This window comes from Propithecus coquereli, unplaced genomic scaffold (genome assembly GCF_000956105.1).
Source record: "Propithecus coquereli isolate 6110/MARCELLA unplaced genomic scaffold, Pcoq_1.0 Scaffold214, whole genome shotgun sequence".
NCBI lineage: Eukaryota > Metazoa > Chordata > Mammalia > Primates > Indriidae > Propithecus > Propithecus coquereli.
In genome coordinates this window covers 2,483,213-2,498,266 of record NW_012146523.1, presented here as the reverse complement: position 1 = coordinate 2,498,266, position 15,054 = coordinate 2,483,213, and the positions used below count along the sequence as shown (strand labels likewise).

Below are 15,054 nucleotides of genomic sequence, written 5' to 3'. Positions count from 1 at the left end.
ACACACCTTTAAAATAAATATATTTTATTCTTTGCCAGGAGACTCCATGGAAAAAGGTAAACAGTATATGAACATAGAAAGCATTGTTAAACAATCTCAATGTACAAACAGAGCCAGTGAAAGTACATCACAGACTTGCTAATATATCAAAAAAAAAAATTCCACTAGTGCTTAAATGAGAACTAAGAAACTGACACTTGTGTCTGTTAACCACTCTACCACAGCTTTCACTCTGCTTCATAGTGATTGAACAAGGTCAAAGGAGGCAGATCCTATGCCCATGTCTTTGGGAATTAATGTCAGCCCCTTGGCGTCAAGGCAGCTAGGAAAAAAATCCCAAGATCAGGCATGAATCAGGAAGGACACTGGAGTTACGTGGTCCAAGTGGTAGACCCGCCTGCTAATTATCCCATGAAATTTCCCTAATGGCTTGTGAACAGGTAAACAAAAACTTATTAACACTGAAAAGTGTTTCTGCCTTAGAGGCTATCATTACTGTAAAAATGTACTTTTTTTTTTTTTTTTAAACTGTGTAGTTATGTCATTAAACAAGTAATAAACCACTTTTAATTTAAAGTGACATTAACAATTGAACAAATGACATTTGATTAACTGAACTGGCAGTTACACTTATACAGAATTCTCTTCTGCTAGTGCAGTGAATTTGTATACTTTTACTGGGCAACATGAAATAAAAGATGCAATTTGAGAGCATCAAAAAGAGAGAGGACAAGCTTCCATACTAACTAAATTAGAATATCTTTAGTCTTGTCATACTGTACAACAGTCCTGTTTCCTTACCTTGATGTCTTGATTATTCCATGAAAGCAAGGCAATTATCTTTTTGAACCTTCCTTAGGTGGACATGTACAGTAGTCTGTTTCATAACCTTGGTGTCTTGGTTATTTTGAGTATGCAAGACAAAAGGAAAGCACCAAACATACAGTATAGAAAGAACAGAGTCATATTTCTGTATGTACAAAGTCTTCAGAAACTTAACCAGGGGTAAATCATTTTGACTGGGTCTTTGCCATGCAATCTTGAGTGTTCAAAGAGGAAAATAGAAGCTTTTAACTAGTTTCTGGTTGCATGAAATGGCTGATTTTTAGAATTTGAAAAGTTTGTATTTCTAAGTAAGTTACACAGTGAGGAGTATATATATATATATATATATATTGATACATATGAAAACTTCTTGGTCCTTCTTGAGTTTTAACATATTTTCAGTCCAAAAACTAAGCAGCAGTAAAAATGTTTTTTCTTGCATTTTAAATCCTGGAACTGAAGGTACTGGGGAATGTTTGAAGTAGCTAGAAAATGTCTTATTGCACCAGTGGTGACTGACTGACCCCGCTGTTTTCCACTGAGCTGGGTGAGATGCTGGGACTGTGCTCTGCTGTGTTCCCACTTGAACTTGGGGTCAAGGGTTCATGTCCTTCAGAATTCTCCAGCATTTCCTGTATGAGAGGTGGCATTGATCCAGGAATTTCCATTTTCAAGGTAATTACACGTTCTGCACCTTTTTTAAAAAGAGATAATAGAACTCTGGTTAAGATAAGGAGTTAAGCTGGATAACCAGGGACCAGCTTTTATCTGTTTTAACAAAGGTGTTTCCTCAGACTCACTCTTGCTCATGAATGGGTTATAGAATATAGATATTAAGTGGCTTTTACCTTTGTTGAAAAGGACGATCCATTTATTACGATAGCTCTCATAAACACAAACATAAAAATGTATTTAGAATAGGAATTGCATCCACCAAAAATCATGTTACTGTGTTGTAAAGTCAATCCAATTGGTTTCTTAACCAGCTCAGAGTTACAGAATGTTGATAAAGGGTCTCTTTATTATCTGATAGAACTTCACTTGTCTTTTACGGAAGCAACCCCTGATACTATTATTCATCTTGGTAACAGAAAATGATGCAAACAGTGCCTCCCAGCAGCTATTCTAATTTTACAACATTAAAACATTTTTACTTTATGCACAAGCAGGAGAGAGGTGGTGACATGTTTAAATTTGATAGTTCCATGCCTCAGTCAGTTTCAGGTAACAACGTAATTTACAAAAAGAAATATATCTTGAAAGTGAGACAGTTGCAAGAGTGCCAGTTACCCACAAATGGAGGAATTGAGTAATAAACGTGCGCTGATTATCAACAACTTGATCTAGCACTGCACTGTCCGATACAGCAGCCACTTGCCACATGTGGCTAGTTAAATTTAAATTTGTTAAGTACAATTAGAAAAGCAGTGCTCTGTTGCATTAGCTACATTTCAAGTGCTTGAGAACCATATGTGGTGAGTGATTACTGAACTGGACAGTGCAGATTACAGAATATTTTCATAATCACAGTACATACTGTTAGATATCACTGATGTAACTATCTGTGGAGGACAGTATTAAACAGCCTCATTTTTAAAAATCAAAGATACCATAGTCATAATTACATTGCTTAAGCACTGTTATCGGCTGTTTGCGTCTACTCTTAATCCTATGCTAAGGATGAATTCTGAATGTTCATTGTAGAAACTTCTTAGAAGGAGCTCAAGAATTCAGACTCCTTGTCAAACAAGTTCACTATGCTTTTAAGCACTAAGAGTTGTTTGTTTCTTGGCTTGCCAAGGTCTTCAGGGATAGTGTACACTAACGGGGAAGGAGAATGACAATAGCACATTTAGTACCAGAATAGCTGCTGCGTCCTCTCTCTACATAGAAAAACCTTACTCTAACACTTACCTGTGATATGGCTCTAGGCACTTATCTAATTGCTTGAGTTGCCACATAAACTGAAAATCACTAGGCAAAGAATATTTATACCTCTCAGGAAGGCAAGAATTCCTTTGCTTAGAAGTGTGCAGTAGTAAATGTGCCTATATACAATAGAGCAGTATGGCTACAATGAGAGAAACTTAACCAATAACAATTACCCTAAGTACTATTCATTTTTCTTGAGGTTTAGATGTTCAGGAAAAACTGGAGTGAAGTTTACATAAACCAGAGAGGTATGGAAAGCTGGAATGAAATGTATAAACATAGAAAATTTAAAAATTAAAAAGCCCATCATATAGTATATTCTCTTGAAAACAATGTTTTTCTAATCAGTTACCTGAATTTTAAAGCTCTCAATCATCTATTGAGATTATCAAGTAAGGTAAGATTTGAGGTTTTCTTTCCTTTTTTTCCCTTAAAGGGAGGGTGCTATTTAATTCCTTTTGATTTCAATGAGAAATGAGTTCCAAAACAAAAAAAAATCAGCTATTAAACATCCTGAATTAAAACGAGGAGTTTAATAAAACAACAATCTGGTAGGGCCCTCAAGTCCACTTTGTGACTACAGTGTAGAGCATAAAGAAATACCTTTAGCACTGATGCTGCGGAGATCTGTGATTTTCATTAAGATCTTTGGAAACATATGAGGTTTGCTGGGTCGTCTTTTTCTGATATAAATTTTTAGTGCTTCCAGCAATGGTTCTTGTAGCTTATCTACTTTTGTTGGTTCCTCAAGGTCCTGGCGGTCTAGATATCAGGAATAGAGTATTAAACAATTAATATCAGAATTTTTGCCCATTTCTCCTCTTACTCATTTCCTTGTTCCTCCTATACTATGACTTTATTAATTTGATAATTCAATCACATAATCAAATTTGAAGATATGTGCAATTGCTTTAAGCAGTGATACTTGAAAATAATTGTCTCTGTTGGTAGTCTAAAGCATATTTTGATGGCTGGTTACTTTTGGCCCAGGGAAAGAATTACCTCTTATGACCAGGAGGTGTCACTGCTGAACTGAATTAAAACAAATGTCGAGCATGATGTTTATAAAAGCAAGGTAAATCTGCCCTTTAATTAAAGCCATTACTTTTTAACCACTTATGATTCAGCCTCCTGTGAGCCAGTAGGGGTCGCTATAAGGAAGAAATGCATATTTTATCCCAGTCCTCCAAGGGTGGGTGGGATGTCCGAGCCAGTAACTTGTATTTCTAGCCACTAACTAGTAGACAGCACATGCAAGTCCCTTGGGTCATCATTAAAATGTCCCTAGCCAATTTATTTTACAAGAGTCTGATCCTGCCTTTAAAAAAAGAAAAAAACCTGTGGCAATTCATTTTAGCATTTCTTTCAGAGCAGAAGGATCCCAAATACTGTTTCTTAATTTGTAACAACATGGAAAAATACAACAAGCCCAGGCTTAGTATGCCTGGCTTTATTCACGTCTTTTCCCATGCAAAATAACTCCAAAATGGAGATGAGGAATTTCCCATAAATTACAAGTTGTTCTTCATGGAATCTCATGAGAGTCTTCTAGGTAATTGTTACCTCCACAGATTAAGCAGATGGCACTGAGAAGGCCTGTTTCTGTGTCATCCATTTCCAAAGGCAGGAGCTGGTTGGCAAAGGTGAACACAAGGTCAGTCAGAGGACCAAATCCAGCATTGTGCATCTGAGTTCGATTTAGGGTAAGGCCATCTGAAAAAGTCATGGTGTCTTGTTCTGGGGTATACCTGGTGCAAATTCTAAGAATCTGGAAGAAAAAACCAATAACATTGATGGATGATCTAAGCCAGCCTGTCCTGAGAGCTTCAGATGTAAGCAGGAAATAACATGGAAGATTTCCAAGGAGCTCTCGCATCACATGGCGCATTCTGCCCCCCTTCCGGACGTTGAGTGTCTTCTCCAGCTCTTTCATTTAAAGACTACGGAAGTCAAAACACAGGGGCTAAAGTTATTTATGGAATATTAAACAAGACAAGAAATTTCGAGAAATATCTTTTTGTTAAAAGTAATTCATTGTTTGATTCAAATAAACATTTACTGAGTACCTACTTATGTCCCAGGCATGGTGCCAGTTGCTGGGGATAATAAGATGAATAAGATTCTACTCTTTTTTTTTTTTTTAAGAGCTTACAGTCTGCAATAAATAAATGACATATCTACCATTTATTAAATGCCTAGCATGTATCAAGTGCTGTACATAGCCTATATTTAATCTTTCAAACAACTCGGTACGGTGAATATTATTCTTATCTTACATATGAGGGACTTAAGGCTCTGAAAGGTTAAGCAGTGTGCCCAATGTCACACAGTTAACATGTAACCGAATCTGACTCAAACCCTAGTTAGGCTCTCCCAAGATGCTTCTGATCACACAGTTGCACAGACAGCTATAATACAAGGCACAGGAGTGGAACCAGCAAGGTGCTACAGAGTTCAGAAGGAAAGCTCATATATAGTCAGAAGGAATCAGATCCATGGAGAAGAGGTGGCATTTCAACCAAGCCCTAAAGTATAGGCGGGATTTCTATAAGCAAGAAGCCTGGGTCACTCTGCCACCATCTCCCAGTCCTACCTGATGTGCCCTTGATACATAACCCTGCTGTCCACCCTGGGGTGCCTGTTAGAAGGAAACTCTTGCTCCCTGCATTGTACCTCTAGGCCTCACTCAGAGCATGACAAACTCAAAATGCCTACAGCCCCGTCTCATGTTCCCACTGTCCTATTAATCCTAACTGCCAGGTAAGAGCTCTGTGCATTCCAGAGCACTTACCCACCTAGAACCACATTTCTGTACCAAGAATGGGGAAGAGCCTCTGTTGACCAGGTTTCCATACTTGACTTTTCCTTCTGAAAAAGGCTCAGAGCTACTTGAAGCACAAAGAGAAGTTAATCCCACCTGGTCAGAGGTGAATAACCTAGTAGGTTGAGGAAGCTGAGTTTTTTTTCCAGAAGCTTGTGCTTCGTTTGGGTGTAGCCCTCATGAATGTCCATCTTATTGTCAACCTAGAGGAGGACAGATGGGATGAGAAGGGCCTGCGTGCTTCCTGTTACATGGGCATGTGCAGAGAGCAGTGGCTCTCTGAGGAAGATGCTGGATCCCCACCTAAGAGGGAACTCCTGTAGTAAAGCCCCCTCCACCCTACCCATATGCCCACTAGGGCTCCTAAAACAAGAACTCATGTCGAATCTTTCACCTTGTCAGGGCAGTACTGGGGGTTTGGGGCAAGGATGCCGCCCATGGGAAAGACTGTCCTATCTGACTGGCAGTGTGATCAGCAAAGAGCCTGATACCCTCGGGACCACATTAACCAGGCTGTGGCACTGGAAAGGTCACACGCTCTCGTGTCCTTGCTCTGGTTCTCTGACTCTCCAAGAAGACAGTGAGCTAGGAGCCAGCCCTCCTCCTATATACAGAACTCCAGTGTGGATACGGAGGAAGGCACCAGGACGCCCTGTGGAGTGACGGTGTGGGATCTTAGAAGGATGAATGATTAGCACTTCTCATCCCTAACTTACAATACCTAATGTTTTATTGATCACTCACTATATGTCAGGCCCCGTGCTAACCACTTTAATGCATTATTTCTCCTACTGACCCATGAGTTAAGTAGGACTGTTATCCCATTTATGGGGAAACAAACCTCAATAGCTTATTCTAGGTCACAAAACTAGTAGGTGGCATGATTTGATTTATGCTGTTTCCAGAAGCCATGCCCTTAACCATTGCGCCATAGCTGCCTCATTCTCCCCTTATGCCAATATCCAAACCTAGATACCTCTCTCAGGTTAGATGACCTCTGGCCCAGTGTTGATTTAGATAACAGCCTTAGGGCTAGGTGCCTTTGTATAGCACATAACCAGCATAGCTATTCCTGGTGGCCTACCTGGTGTCAGGAGTGCAGAGCCTGTGGCCTGGAAACAGAAACTTCACTTTCTATGGGAAGGGGCAGTAGAATATCTAAATCAGGACATTTTCTCAAACTTCTTAATGTTTCTTTTGTATGATCAAGTGGCACAGTGAACTGGACAGCACCTGATCATGAATGTGAGTGGTTATCAAAACCTCACAATGATCTCTCTTCATTGGATGGGTGGTTGGTTTCACCTCTGAGATATATTGCCCAGAGACCTGTCTGCACTGGCCCAGCCATTTCCTCTGGGTCTCCAATTGGCTGACCTATTTAATTTCATCTTGGTATCTGATGAGGTACGAAGCAGTTCCTAATATCAGAGAAACAAGAAAACCCAGAGGTCATTGGGCATAAAGCCTACCTTTCCCATGAAAGCCCTGGGAGGTAGAGTGTGGTGCCCAAGATCACACAAGCAATGGTGCCAGAGACTAGAACTCGGGTCTCTCCATCCCTAGCCTAATGTGCCTTCAACTACCTGGAGAAACATTAGGAAATACTGTGTACAGGGAAGAGTTACCATATGACACTCAAAATTAGTATGCTCAATATTTATGCACTCAAAATCCCCAGACACTTTTCTTGTCTGGAATAAAATAGGTACCAAATAAGCCTTTGCAGCTCTAAGGTGCTGCCAAGATATGAATGCACAAGATCTGTCCCCTGCAAGAATGAAAGGAATCAGGGATTTGTTAGAAAGGAACACAAGACCAGTATTTAGGTCTTTGCAAGTTGTCAACAAGTCACTTAGAAATCCACGTCCAAAGTGTAGCACACAAACATCGCTAACTATTCTGTTTGTAAGGGTTTTCCTCCTCAAAAGTTGGAATATATCTGGATTCCAATGAAGCATCTAAACTATGTCCTATTACCTTTCTCCCTAGAAAGTTCAAAACCCAAACCAAGTATAAATGGTACATCCAGAGGGAAATGCGCGTGTCCTGAGAGGGAAGACTACTCAATGTCTTCTTTTATCCGAGGGGCCTCTATCCCGGGCCCCCACCCCCGCCCGAGACAGGAAGAGCCCAGTGTGCAGCGGGCAACCCCCTCACAGCTTCTGGCCGGTCCTGCCTCTGGAGAGAAACCAAGTAGTTTCATTTCATCACACTAAAGTCAAATGCCAGTAGCAACCACCAAGTTCTTCTCTAGGATTGAAACACTCTTTGTTTGAAAGGAGGATATCTTATCTCGAAAGACCAGCATGCAGACCCCATGAGACGTGTAAAAATAGCGTAGGCAAGGCTGACTCGTGGAAGGAGGACCCTGTAGGACAACACAAAGCTCCTGTGATGGTCAAAGCTGATCCTCCTCAGGGCAAAAAGAACCCTCTCTTCCTGCCTTCAGCTAAGAAACTGTGCCTTTTTCTACTGCTTTTGAAGAGAGTATGTGTTCTGTGTGCCTCCCAGGAGCAGCCTGCTTGAGGCTTGGAGCCCTGGAAGGACCTGAGTATTATGTGAGAGCCAGAGGCAGAGCCAGGGGCTTGTCCACCAAGCTGCCATCACCTCTCCTCCAGCGAGGACCTCTTAACTGATCCCTTATTTCCACGCCTGCTTGGGTACTGTATGGTCAATCCACAGCAACCAGAGATGCTGTTCAAAATGTTCATCAGAGGAGACCTGTCCCATGCTAAAACTCTTACGGTGGCATCCAGCCATCTTTAGAATAAAATCCAAACTTCTTTCTGTGGGCCTCCATGGCTTCTTCCTCCCTCACCAACTTCAACTCCTCCTGCTGTCCCTTTGCTCGTTATCTTTGGGCCCTATTGGTCTTCGTGACTCTTCAACAACTCCCTGCTGAGGCAAAGCATTTATACTTGCTCTTTCCTCCGCCTTTGATGCTTTCCTCCCGATCTCCATGTTGCTGACTCTTCTCATTCAGAGCTCAGCGCAAATGGAGCTTTCTCAGAAAGCTCGGTAAACGTGCTTGCTAAGACCCATTACTTTCTATCACTTTTTTTAAAAATATGAAATAAGACTGTTCTAAAATTGAGCTGTAACATGTGGTAGTTTTAAAATATGTCTGCAAATTCTTTGGTGTTACTCCCTTCAAGTAGTAGAGCTTAATTCCCCTCCCCTCGCGTGTGGGCTGGCCTTAGTGACTTCCCTCTAACAAGTAGAATACGGTGCAAGTCATGATGTGTGACTGCTGGGACTAGGTTATAAAAGGGATTGTGGCCTCCTCCTTGCTTGCTGTCTCTTGAATCTCTTGCTCTCTCTTGAATCTCTTGCTCTGGGGGAGGCTGGCTGACAGACATGTCCTAATGCCACTCCAGCTGCCCCATAGCAAGAAGCAGAGCCCTCCCATCAATGACTAGCACTAACTTGCTAGACAAATGTGATGAGCCACCCTGGAAGCAGACGTTCCGGCCCCAGTCAGTCCTTCAGATGACTGCAGCCCTGGCTGGTGTCTTCACTGCTGCTTCATGAAAGACACCAAGCCAGAACCACCCAGCTAAGTCAGTACCAGATTCCTGACCCACAGTGACTATGTGAGATAATATGCTTATTGTCTGAAGCTGCTAAATTTTGTGGTAATTTGTTATGCAGCAATAGGTAACTAATACAGTGTCCATCCCTTGAACTGTACACAACTCTCCAGCTTAATGCATTTTCCCTAACTATATACTTGTGTAACCACCACCTAGATCAAGATATGAATATTTCTAGCACCTAGAGGCTCCTTTGGCTCCTCCCAATCAAACCTCCTCCCCCAAAGTAACCATTAGTTTGACCCCTATTTTCCTATGGGTTAGTTTTTCCTATTCTTGACTTTTAGATCACTGGAATCATACAGTATATTCTCTTTGGTGTCTGGTTTTTATTCACTCGATATAATCTCTGTGACACTGGCCCACATTAGTGCACACAGCAGTCGTTTGTTCTTTTGCATTGCTGTGGGTGTTCCAAAGCACGAACCACCGCCCTGTTGTATTTTCCTCATAGCACTCATCAGTTATGAGCTCTGAGAATGAGATTGCTCTTTCTCTGTCGTCACTCTTGGCCATGCCTTTCGCATCTAGGACGGTGTTCTCCACTCAGTAGGTGGTCAATGAATATTTGTTGAGTAAACAAACTGGATTCCCTCATCAGACTGTCCCCCACCTGGCAAGCCCCAGAGTAGGGCACCCAGAGATTGCTCAGTTTTTAGGCAAAAGAGTAGAAATTGCTCACCCATTTTGGTCTCTACTCTGATTGTATTTGGCAACTTGTGGGCAGATCCTGATCTGATTTGACTATCCCCAAATGCTTATGGGAATGTTTAAGCAGTGATATTAGTAACAATGACATGCAGAATGACTATCATTAAAAAGACAGAAAATTAACAGATATTGGCGGGGATGTGGAGAAAAGAGAACACTTATATACTGTTGATGGGAATGTAAATTAGCACAACCTCTACGGAAAACAGTATGGAGAGTTCTCAAAGAACTAAAAGACCTACCACTCCATCCAGCAGTCCTGCTGCTGGGTATCTACCCAAAGCAAAAGAAATCAATATATCAAAAAGATACCTGCACTTGTATGTTCATTACAGCACAATTCATAATAATGAAGATATGGAATCAATCTAGGTGTCCATCAACAGATGACTCAGTAAAGAAAATACGGCATCTTAACGCAATGGAGCACTATCAGCCATAAAAAGGAAGGAAATCATGCCTTTTGCAGCAACATGGATGGATGGAACAGGAGGCCATTATCCCATGTGAAATAAGCCAGGCACAGAAAGACAAAAATCACATGTTCTCCCTCAAAAGTGGGTTCTAAAAATGTGCTTACATGGACATAGTGGAATGATAGGCAATGGAGACCAGGAAGGGTGAGGGGGCTGCAGGGGGGTGGATGAGAAGTTACTTATTGGGTACAATGTACACTATTCAGGTGATGGACACTCTAAAAGCTCTGACTTGACCCCTGTACAATCTATGCATGTAAGAAAATTGCTCAAGTACCCCATAAATGTGTGTAAATAATAATAAAATGGTGACACATACAGGGCACATAGTACCTACTGTGATGAGGTCATGGGAATAAAATGTTTTCCCCAGTAGGGCCTGGGGCCAGCCTGCCTTTACTGAGAAGTCAATGTGTGCTAGAAGCAAGAGCCGCTTGCAACTGTCACTGCTTTCTAGAGCAGCACTCTAGCAGCCACTGTTTTACATGTCAAGAGAAATAGGTGGAAGTATTTTAATATATTTTTAACCTAATAGATCCAAAATATTTTTGTTTCAACATGTAATTGGTATAAAAAAATCATTAAGGAGATATTTCACTGTTTAAAATACTAAGTCTTTGAAATCCAGGGTTTATCTTCCGATCAGCCACATTGCAAGGTGACCCGGGGCTGCTGAACCGGCCAGCACAGCTCCAGATGCTGTTTCCTGGCAGCTCAGTACTAAACAGCTCACAAAGACAGTCCAGGCTTGCTCAGTACTGGTGATGTTGGCTTACTTGAAGTAGCACTTACTGGGTGCTGGGAATTAATTAATTAATTCTCCCAACAACCTAACTGGGGAGGAGCTACTATTGTTCTCATTTCACTGGTGCGGTAACGGAGGCTCCGAGAGGTCACTTAGCTTTCTTCCCTAAGTTCACGCTGCTCCTAAGTGGCAGGGCTGGGATTTGAACCCACGGAGTCTGGCTGCAGAGCCTGCCAGCATCTCACTACACTGGCAGCCTCACAGCGATTCCAGGTGACTGACGGGGCCATTGCTCCACACTCACAGGTGAGACACACGACCTCCTCACGATGGCACAGGTGGCCAGGTACAATGCTGAAGCCCGCACTCAGGCTGCAGCCCCTCTCCAGCCTGGGCTCTTGTCCCTGTTGAGTCCTGGGGAAGTGGGGGAGGGAGGGACAGTTTCATGTAGGAATGGGCTCTGTGGCCACACAGCCACACGGCCTCAGGACCCTAGGAGTCACAGATCATGTTCTGAGGTCACACAGGCTGTCACTTTTGCGTCACCAGGAGCAAGGTGCTGCTGCGACTGGCATGGGAATATTTTCCTCAGGGGAAGTGAGGGCAGCGGGTGGCAGGACCCAGGGAAGCCACATGTCCCACAGGGAAAGACGTCATGCTTGAAGCTTGCATAGACACAACATTCAGGAAGCAGCACATACGCCCGGCATTTGAATTTTGACTTTGAACTCATTTGCCCGTCCATCCCTGCCTCCACTCATTCACAGGCATTCCCGGAACGCCTCTTCCGTGCCTGGAACTCCGCGGCAGCAACCAACACTACCGTGGTTCCTGCCCTGGCGGATGACAGTCTGGGGTAGAAGGCAGTGGCGAGCAGGCTTCCAGTGACATGATGTGTGAAGTGCCATGAGAGGGCCCAGCCGTGTGGGTGGGAACGGAGCAGGCGGTCAGGGAAGGCTTTTCCAAAGAGTTGGTCTTTCAGCTGAGGGGAGGAGGCCAGGAAGAGAGTGAGGGGAGGGTGGGGATCGCAGAGAAAGGAACGGAGTGTGCGAAGGCTCTGGGTCAGCTAAGAGCAGGAGGAAGTGCCAGGAGGGGAGTGAGCTGAGAGAGGCGCCCGGGTGAGGCAGGACGGTGGCCGCTTCCCCGTGTGGGCGAATGCAAGCAGCCCCACTCCCCGGTGCCAGTTCTGAGAAACGCAGGCGATGGCTTTGTAACGGGCCTCCCAGCCGAGGCAGGGCAGCCACAGCCGCCCTCTCCTGAGCGCCACTCGCGCACCACCCTGCCATCCCCGCTTTGCTGGTCATCCACCAAGGGATCGATGTGAACCATGACCCGCTACCCTGCACTGTGCTCTCACATGGCTTCACTTCCGTGTAAAAATACAGCTGCTCACTGGGTTCCCCACCACAGTCAAAAGCAAGTCACTTTCTCATCAGAAAATGGCTCAAGTTTCTCCACTTTGCAAAGGCAACTTTGCCCTCCTTTATTCAGAGGCTGAAGACTCCCTCAGGGGGAGCCCTATGCGTCTTTGGCTTCCAGTTGGGCCTCAGTTGCCTCATCTGCAGAATGGGGATAAGAACGACCCCCTGAGGGTATAGTGAGGCTTAACAATCATAACATGGAAGGTCATTGAGGGCCACAGTGTGCCAAATGCTGTCCTAAGCCCTATGTATCACCTAATTTCTTGTTCTCCGGACCCTGAAAGGAAGCTTCTATTGTCACCTTCATTTTAAATATGAGGAAACTGAGGTTCAGAGAGGGGAAGTAACTTTCCCAAGGTCACACAGCTAGTAAGCAGCAGAACCAGATTTTGAACCCAGGCAGGCTGGCTTCAGAGCCCACAGTCAACAGCCAGGGCCAACCAGAGGGCAGCAGGGTCAATGTGGAGCCATGTCTGGGTGGGGCAGGGGGGAGGTAAATCCTGTGGTAAAACTGGGAACAGGCCCCGGCTGGGTGGAAGAGCTCGACTGTAAATTCCAGCAGGGAGGGGACTCTCTTCTCTCTCACCAGTCCCCAGGGCCTGGCACATAGTAAGTGTTCAGTAAATATGTGTGAGAATCACTACTTCAGCCAATATTTATTCGGTGCTATAGGACAAGACAGAGCAAACATTTAAATCAGAAATCAGACCACGGCACATCTCTGCTTGAAACCCAGTGACCCTTCACAGCACTGAGAATGAAAATGTGTCCGACAGCAGGTCCTGCTGCCCTCGGCCACTCCCTTCTGGGCACACTCACCTCCCCAGCCCTGCCAGAGCCGCCCCTGCCCCAGGCCTGTGAACGCCACCCCTACTGTGCACACTCCTCTCCCACCAGTTCTTCTGGCTCTGGCTCTTTCTGTCCCTTCGTTCAGGTCTCTTCAAATGCCACCTGCACCCCTAGCCGAGCTATAGAAACCAGCCCCTGCCCAGCTCAGTCCCCTCTGTCCCCGATTCCTCCATTTCCGTTTTCTCTGTGGCACATAAGACTCCGTCTAATCATCTCATCTACTCTGCTCGCTGACTGCCTGTCTCCCCCCAGGGGAAGGTCAGCTCCACGAGGGCAGGGATGTTAGTTTGTGGGGTTCCCTGCTGCACCCTCAGCCTAGAAGAGCGCCTGACACACGCAGGTCCTCACTGAACCTTCGTGGAATGAAGGAAAGAAGGAAAGGAGGGAAAAGGGATGGCAGGGAGAGAGGGAGCAGACAGAAACCAGAGGGTCCGACCACCTCAAGGCTTGTTTTTGTGATTTTGAAGGTGAGAGAGACTTGCTCCCACCTGCAGAGGAGAAGAGGCAGGTGAGAGGGAGTAGAAGGAGGTAGAAGGTAGAGATTAAACAAGAAGGAAACATGAGGACAGAGCTCAGGTGAGGGGACCACTCTTGGGGCTGCCTTGCTTGCCAGGACACAGGCCTAGGGTGTTACAACTCTTGGGTAAGCAAAGGAACATAAATTCTACCTGCAACGGTTATGAAGAGTTTGCCCATCTAAAAACAGCCACTTTTTGGCTACTTGGCCCCTGTGGGAAATCCTGAAACTCAAAGCAGGGCCTCAGAATCTTCTCGCCCCAGCTTTGTACGAGAAGCCTGGCTGTGGGCTCCACTCCAGGAGGTCCCCGCCATCCCCCTGGAAGGTGACCTGGCGGGCAGCAAAGGCAGGACAGGTGAGGCCTGCCTTCCCCTTCTACCTGTGTCCCGAGAGGCTCCCACCTCATGATTATACATCAGCTCTCCCCCAGAGCTTCGGTGGCTTGTCCCACTGACCGCACCGGCCCTGGCAGACGTGCCGGCAGAAACGCACGGCCTTGTGTCTGTCCAGCCCTCCGTCCATCCATCTGGTTTCTCTGTCTCACTCCATTCATACATCAATGGCTTAGATGAGAAGATGCTTCTAAACAGCTCAGCCAGTTGATATTCTCATCCCAAAGATGCTCTTTGAAGTTGTGCATTTTTCTGGACCTTGTGATTAATTGCCTTTGCTACAAATTCTTAGAAGTGTGCTCTTGTCTAGGGCCAAACAAGTATTCCTTCTGCTTCGGCTCATTAGATCAGAGGTCTCTGCCCTTCCCCTACTAGGGGTTCTTCTTCGTTTGCCTACTGCACCTCCACCCAGACTCCTCACCCCCGTGGGGCCAGGAAGGCGTGGCTGGAAGTTTCCTGACTCCTACCACAGGGAGTTAATTGCCCACATTAACCCAGCTTTGGCCTCACTTCCAACATCATGGGCTGAGCACCTACTACATGCTAGGTGCTTATAACCATTACTATATTTAATCCCATTGAAGCAATTGCTTTATTTAATGCCTTATCGATTTGAATTCCTATCTCGTGCATATGTAAAGTGAGGCTTGGAGAGGATAAATAACTTGACCAAGGTCACAGAAATTGGTTTCTGTTCTACCTGATCCACGAGGGCCTAAGGGCTAATTCTTGGATCCACTGACAAACCAGAGGAGCACTATGGGGTTCA

General features: G+C 44.7%; 1 protein-coding gene across 4 annotated transcripts in view; it reads right to left on the bottom strand.

Annotated features, from left to right (window-relative positions):
* Positions 1 to 7: 7 nt before the first annotated feature.
* Positions 8 to 15,054, bottom strand: part of RARB (retinoic acid receptor, beta) — a 370,255-nt gene continuing 355,208 nt past the window's right edge. For 3 of the 4 annotated variants that reach the window (XM_012644553.1, XM_012644554.1, XM_012644556.1), the window contains exons 6-8: positions 4,321 to 4,525; positions 3,361 to 3,519; positions 8 to 1,519 (exon numbers count right to left, since the gene is read on the bottom strand). In XM_012644553.1, the coding sequence (XP_012500007.1) occupies positions 1,323 to 1,519; positions 3,361 to 3,519; positions 4,321 to 4,525 (561 nt within the window). In that variant the 3' untranslated portion in view covers positions 8 to 1,322. The remainder of the gene's footprint in view (positions 1,520 to 3,360; positions 3,520 to 4,320; positions 4,526 to 15,054) is intronic. The other variant, XM_012644555.1, reaches the window with a different exon arrangement.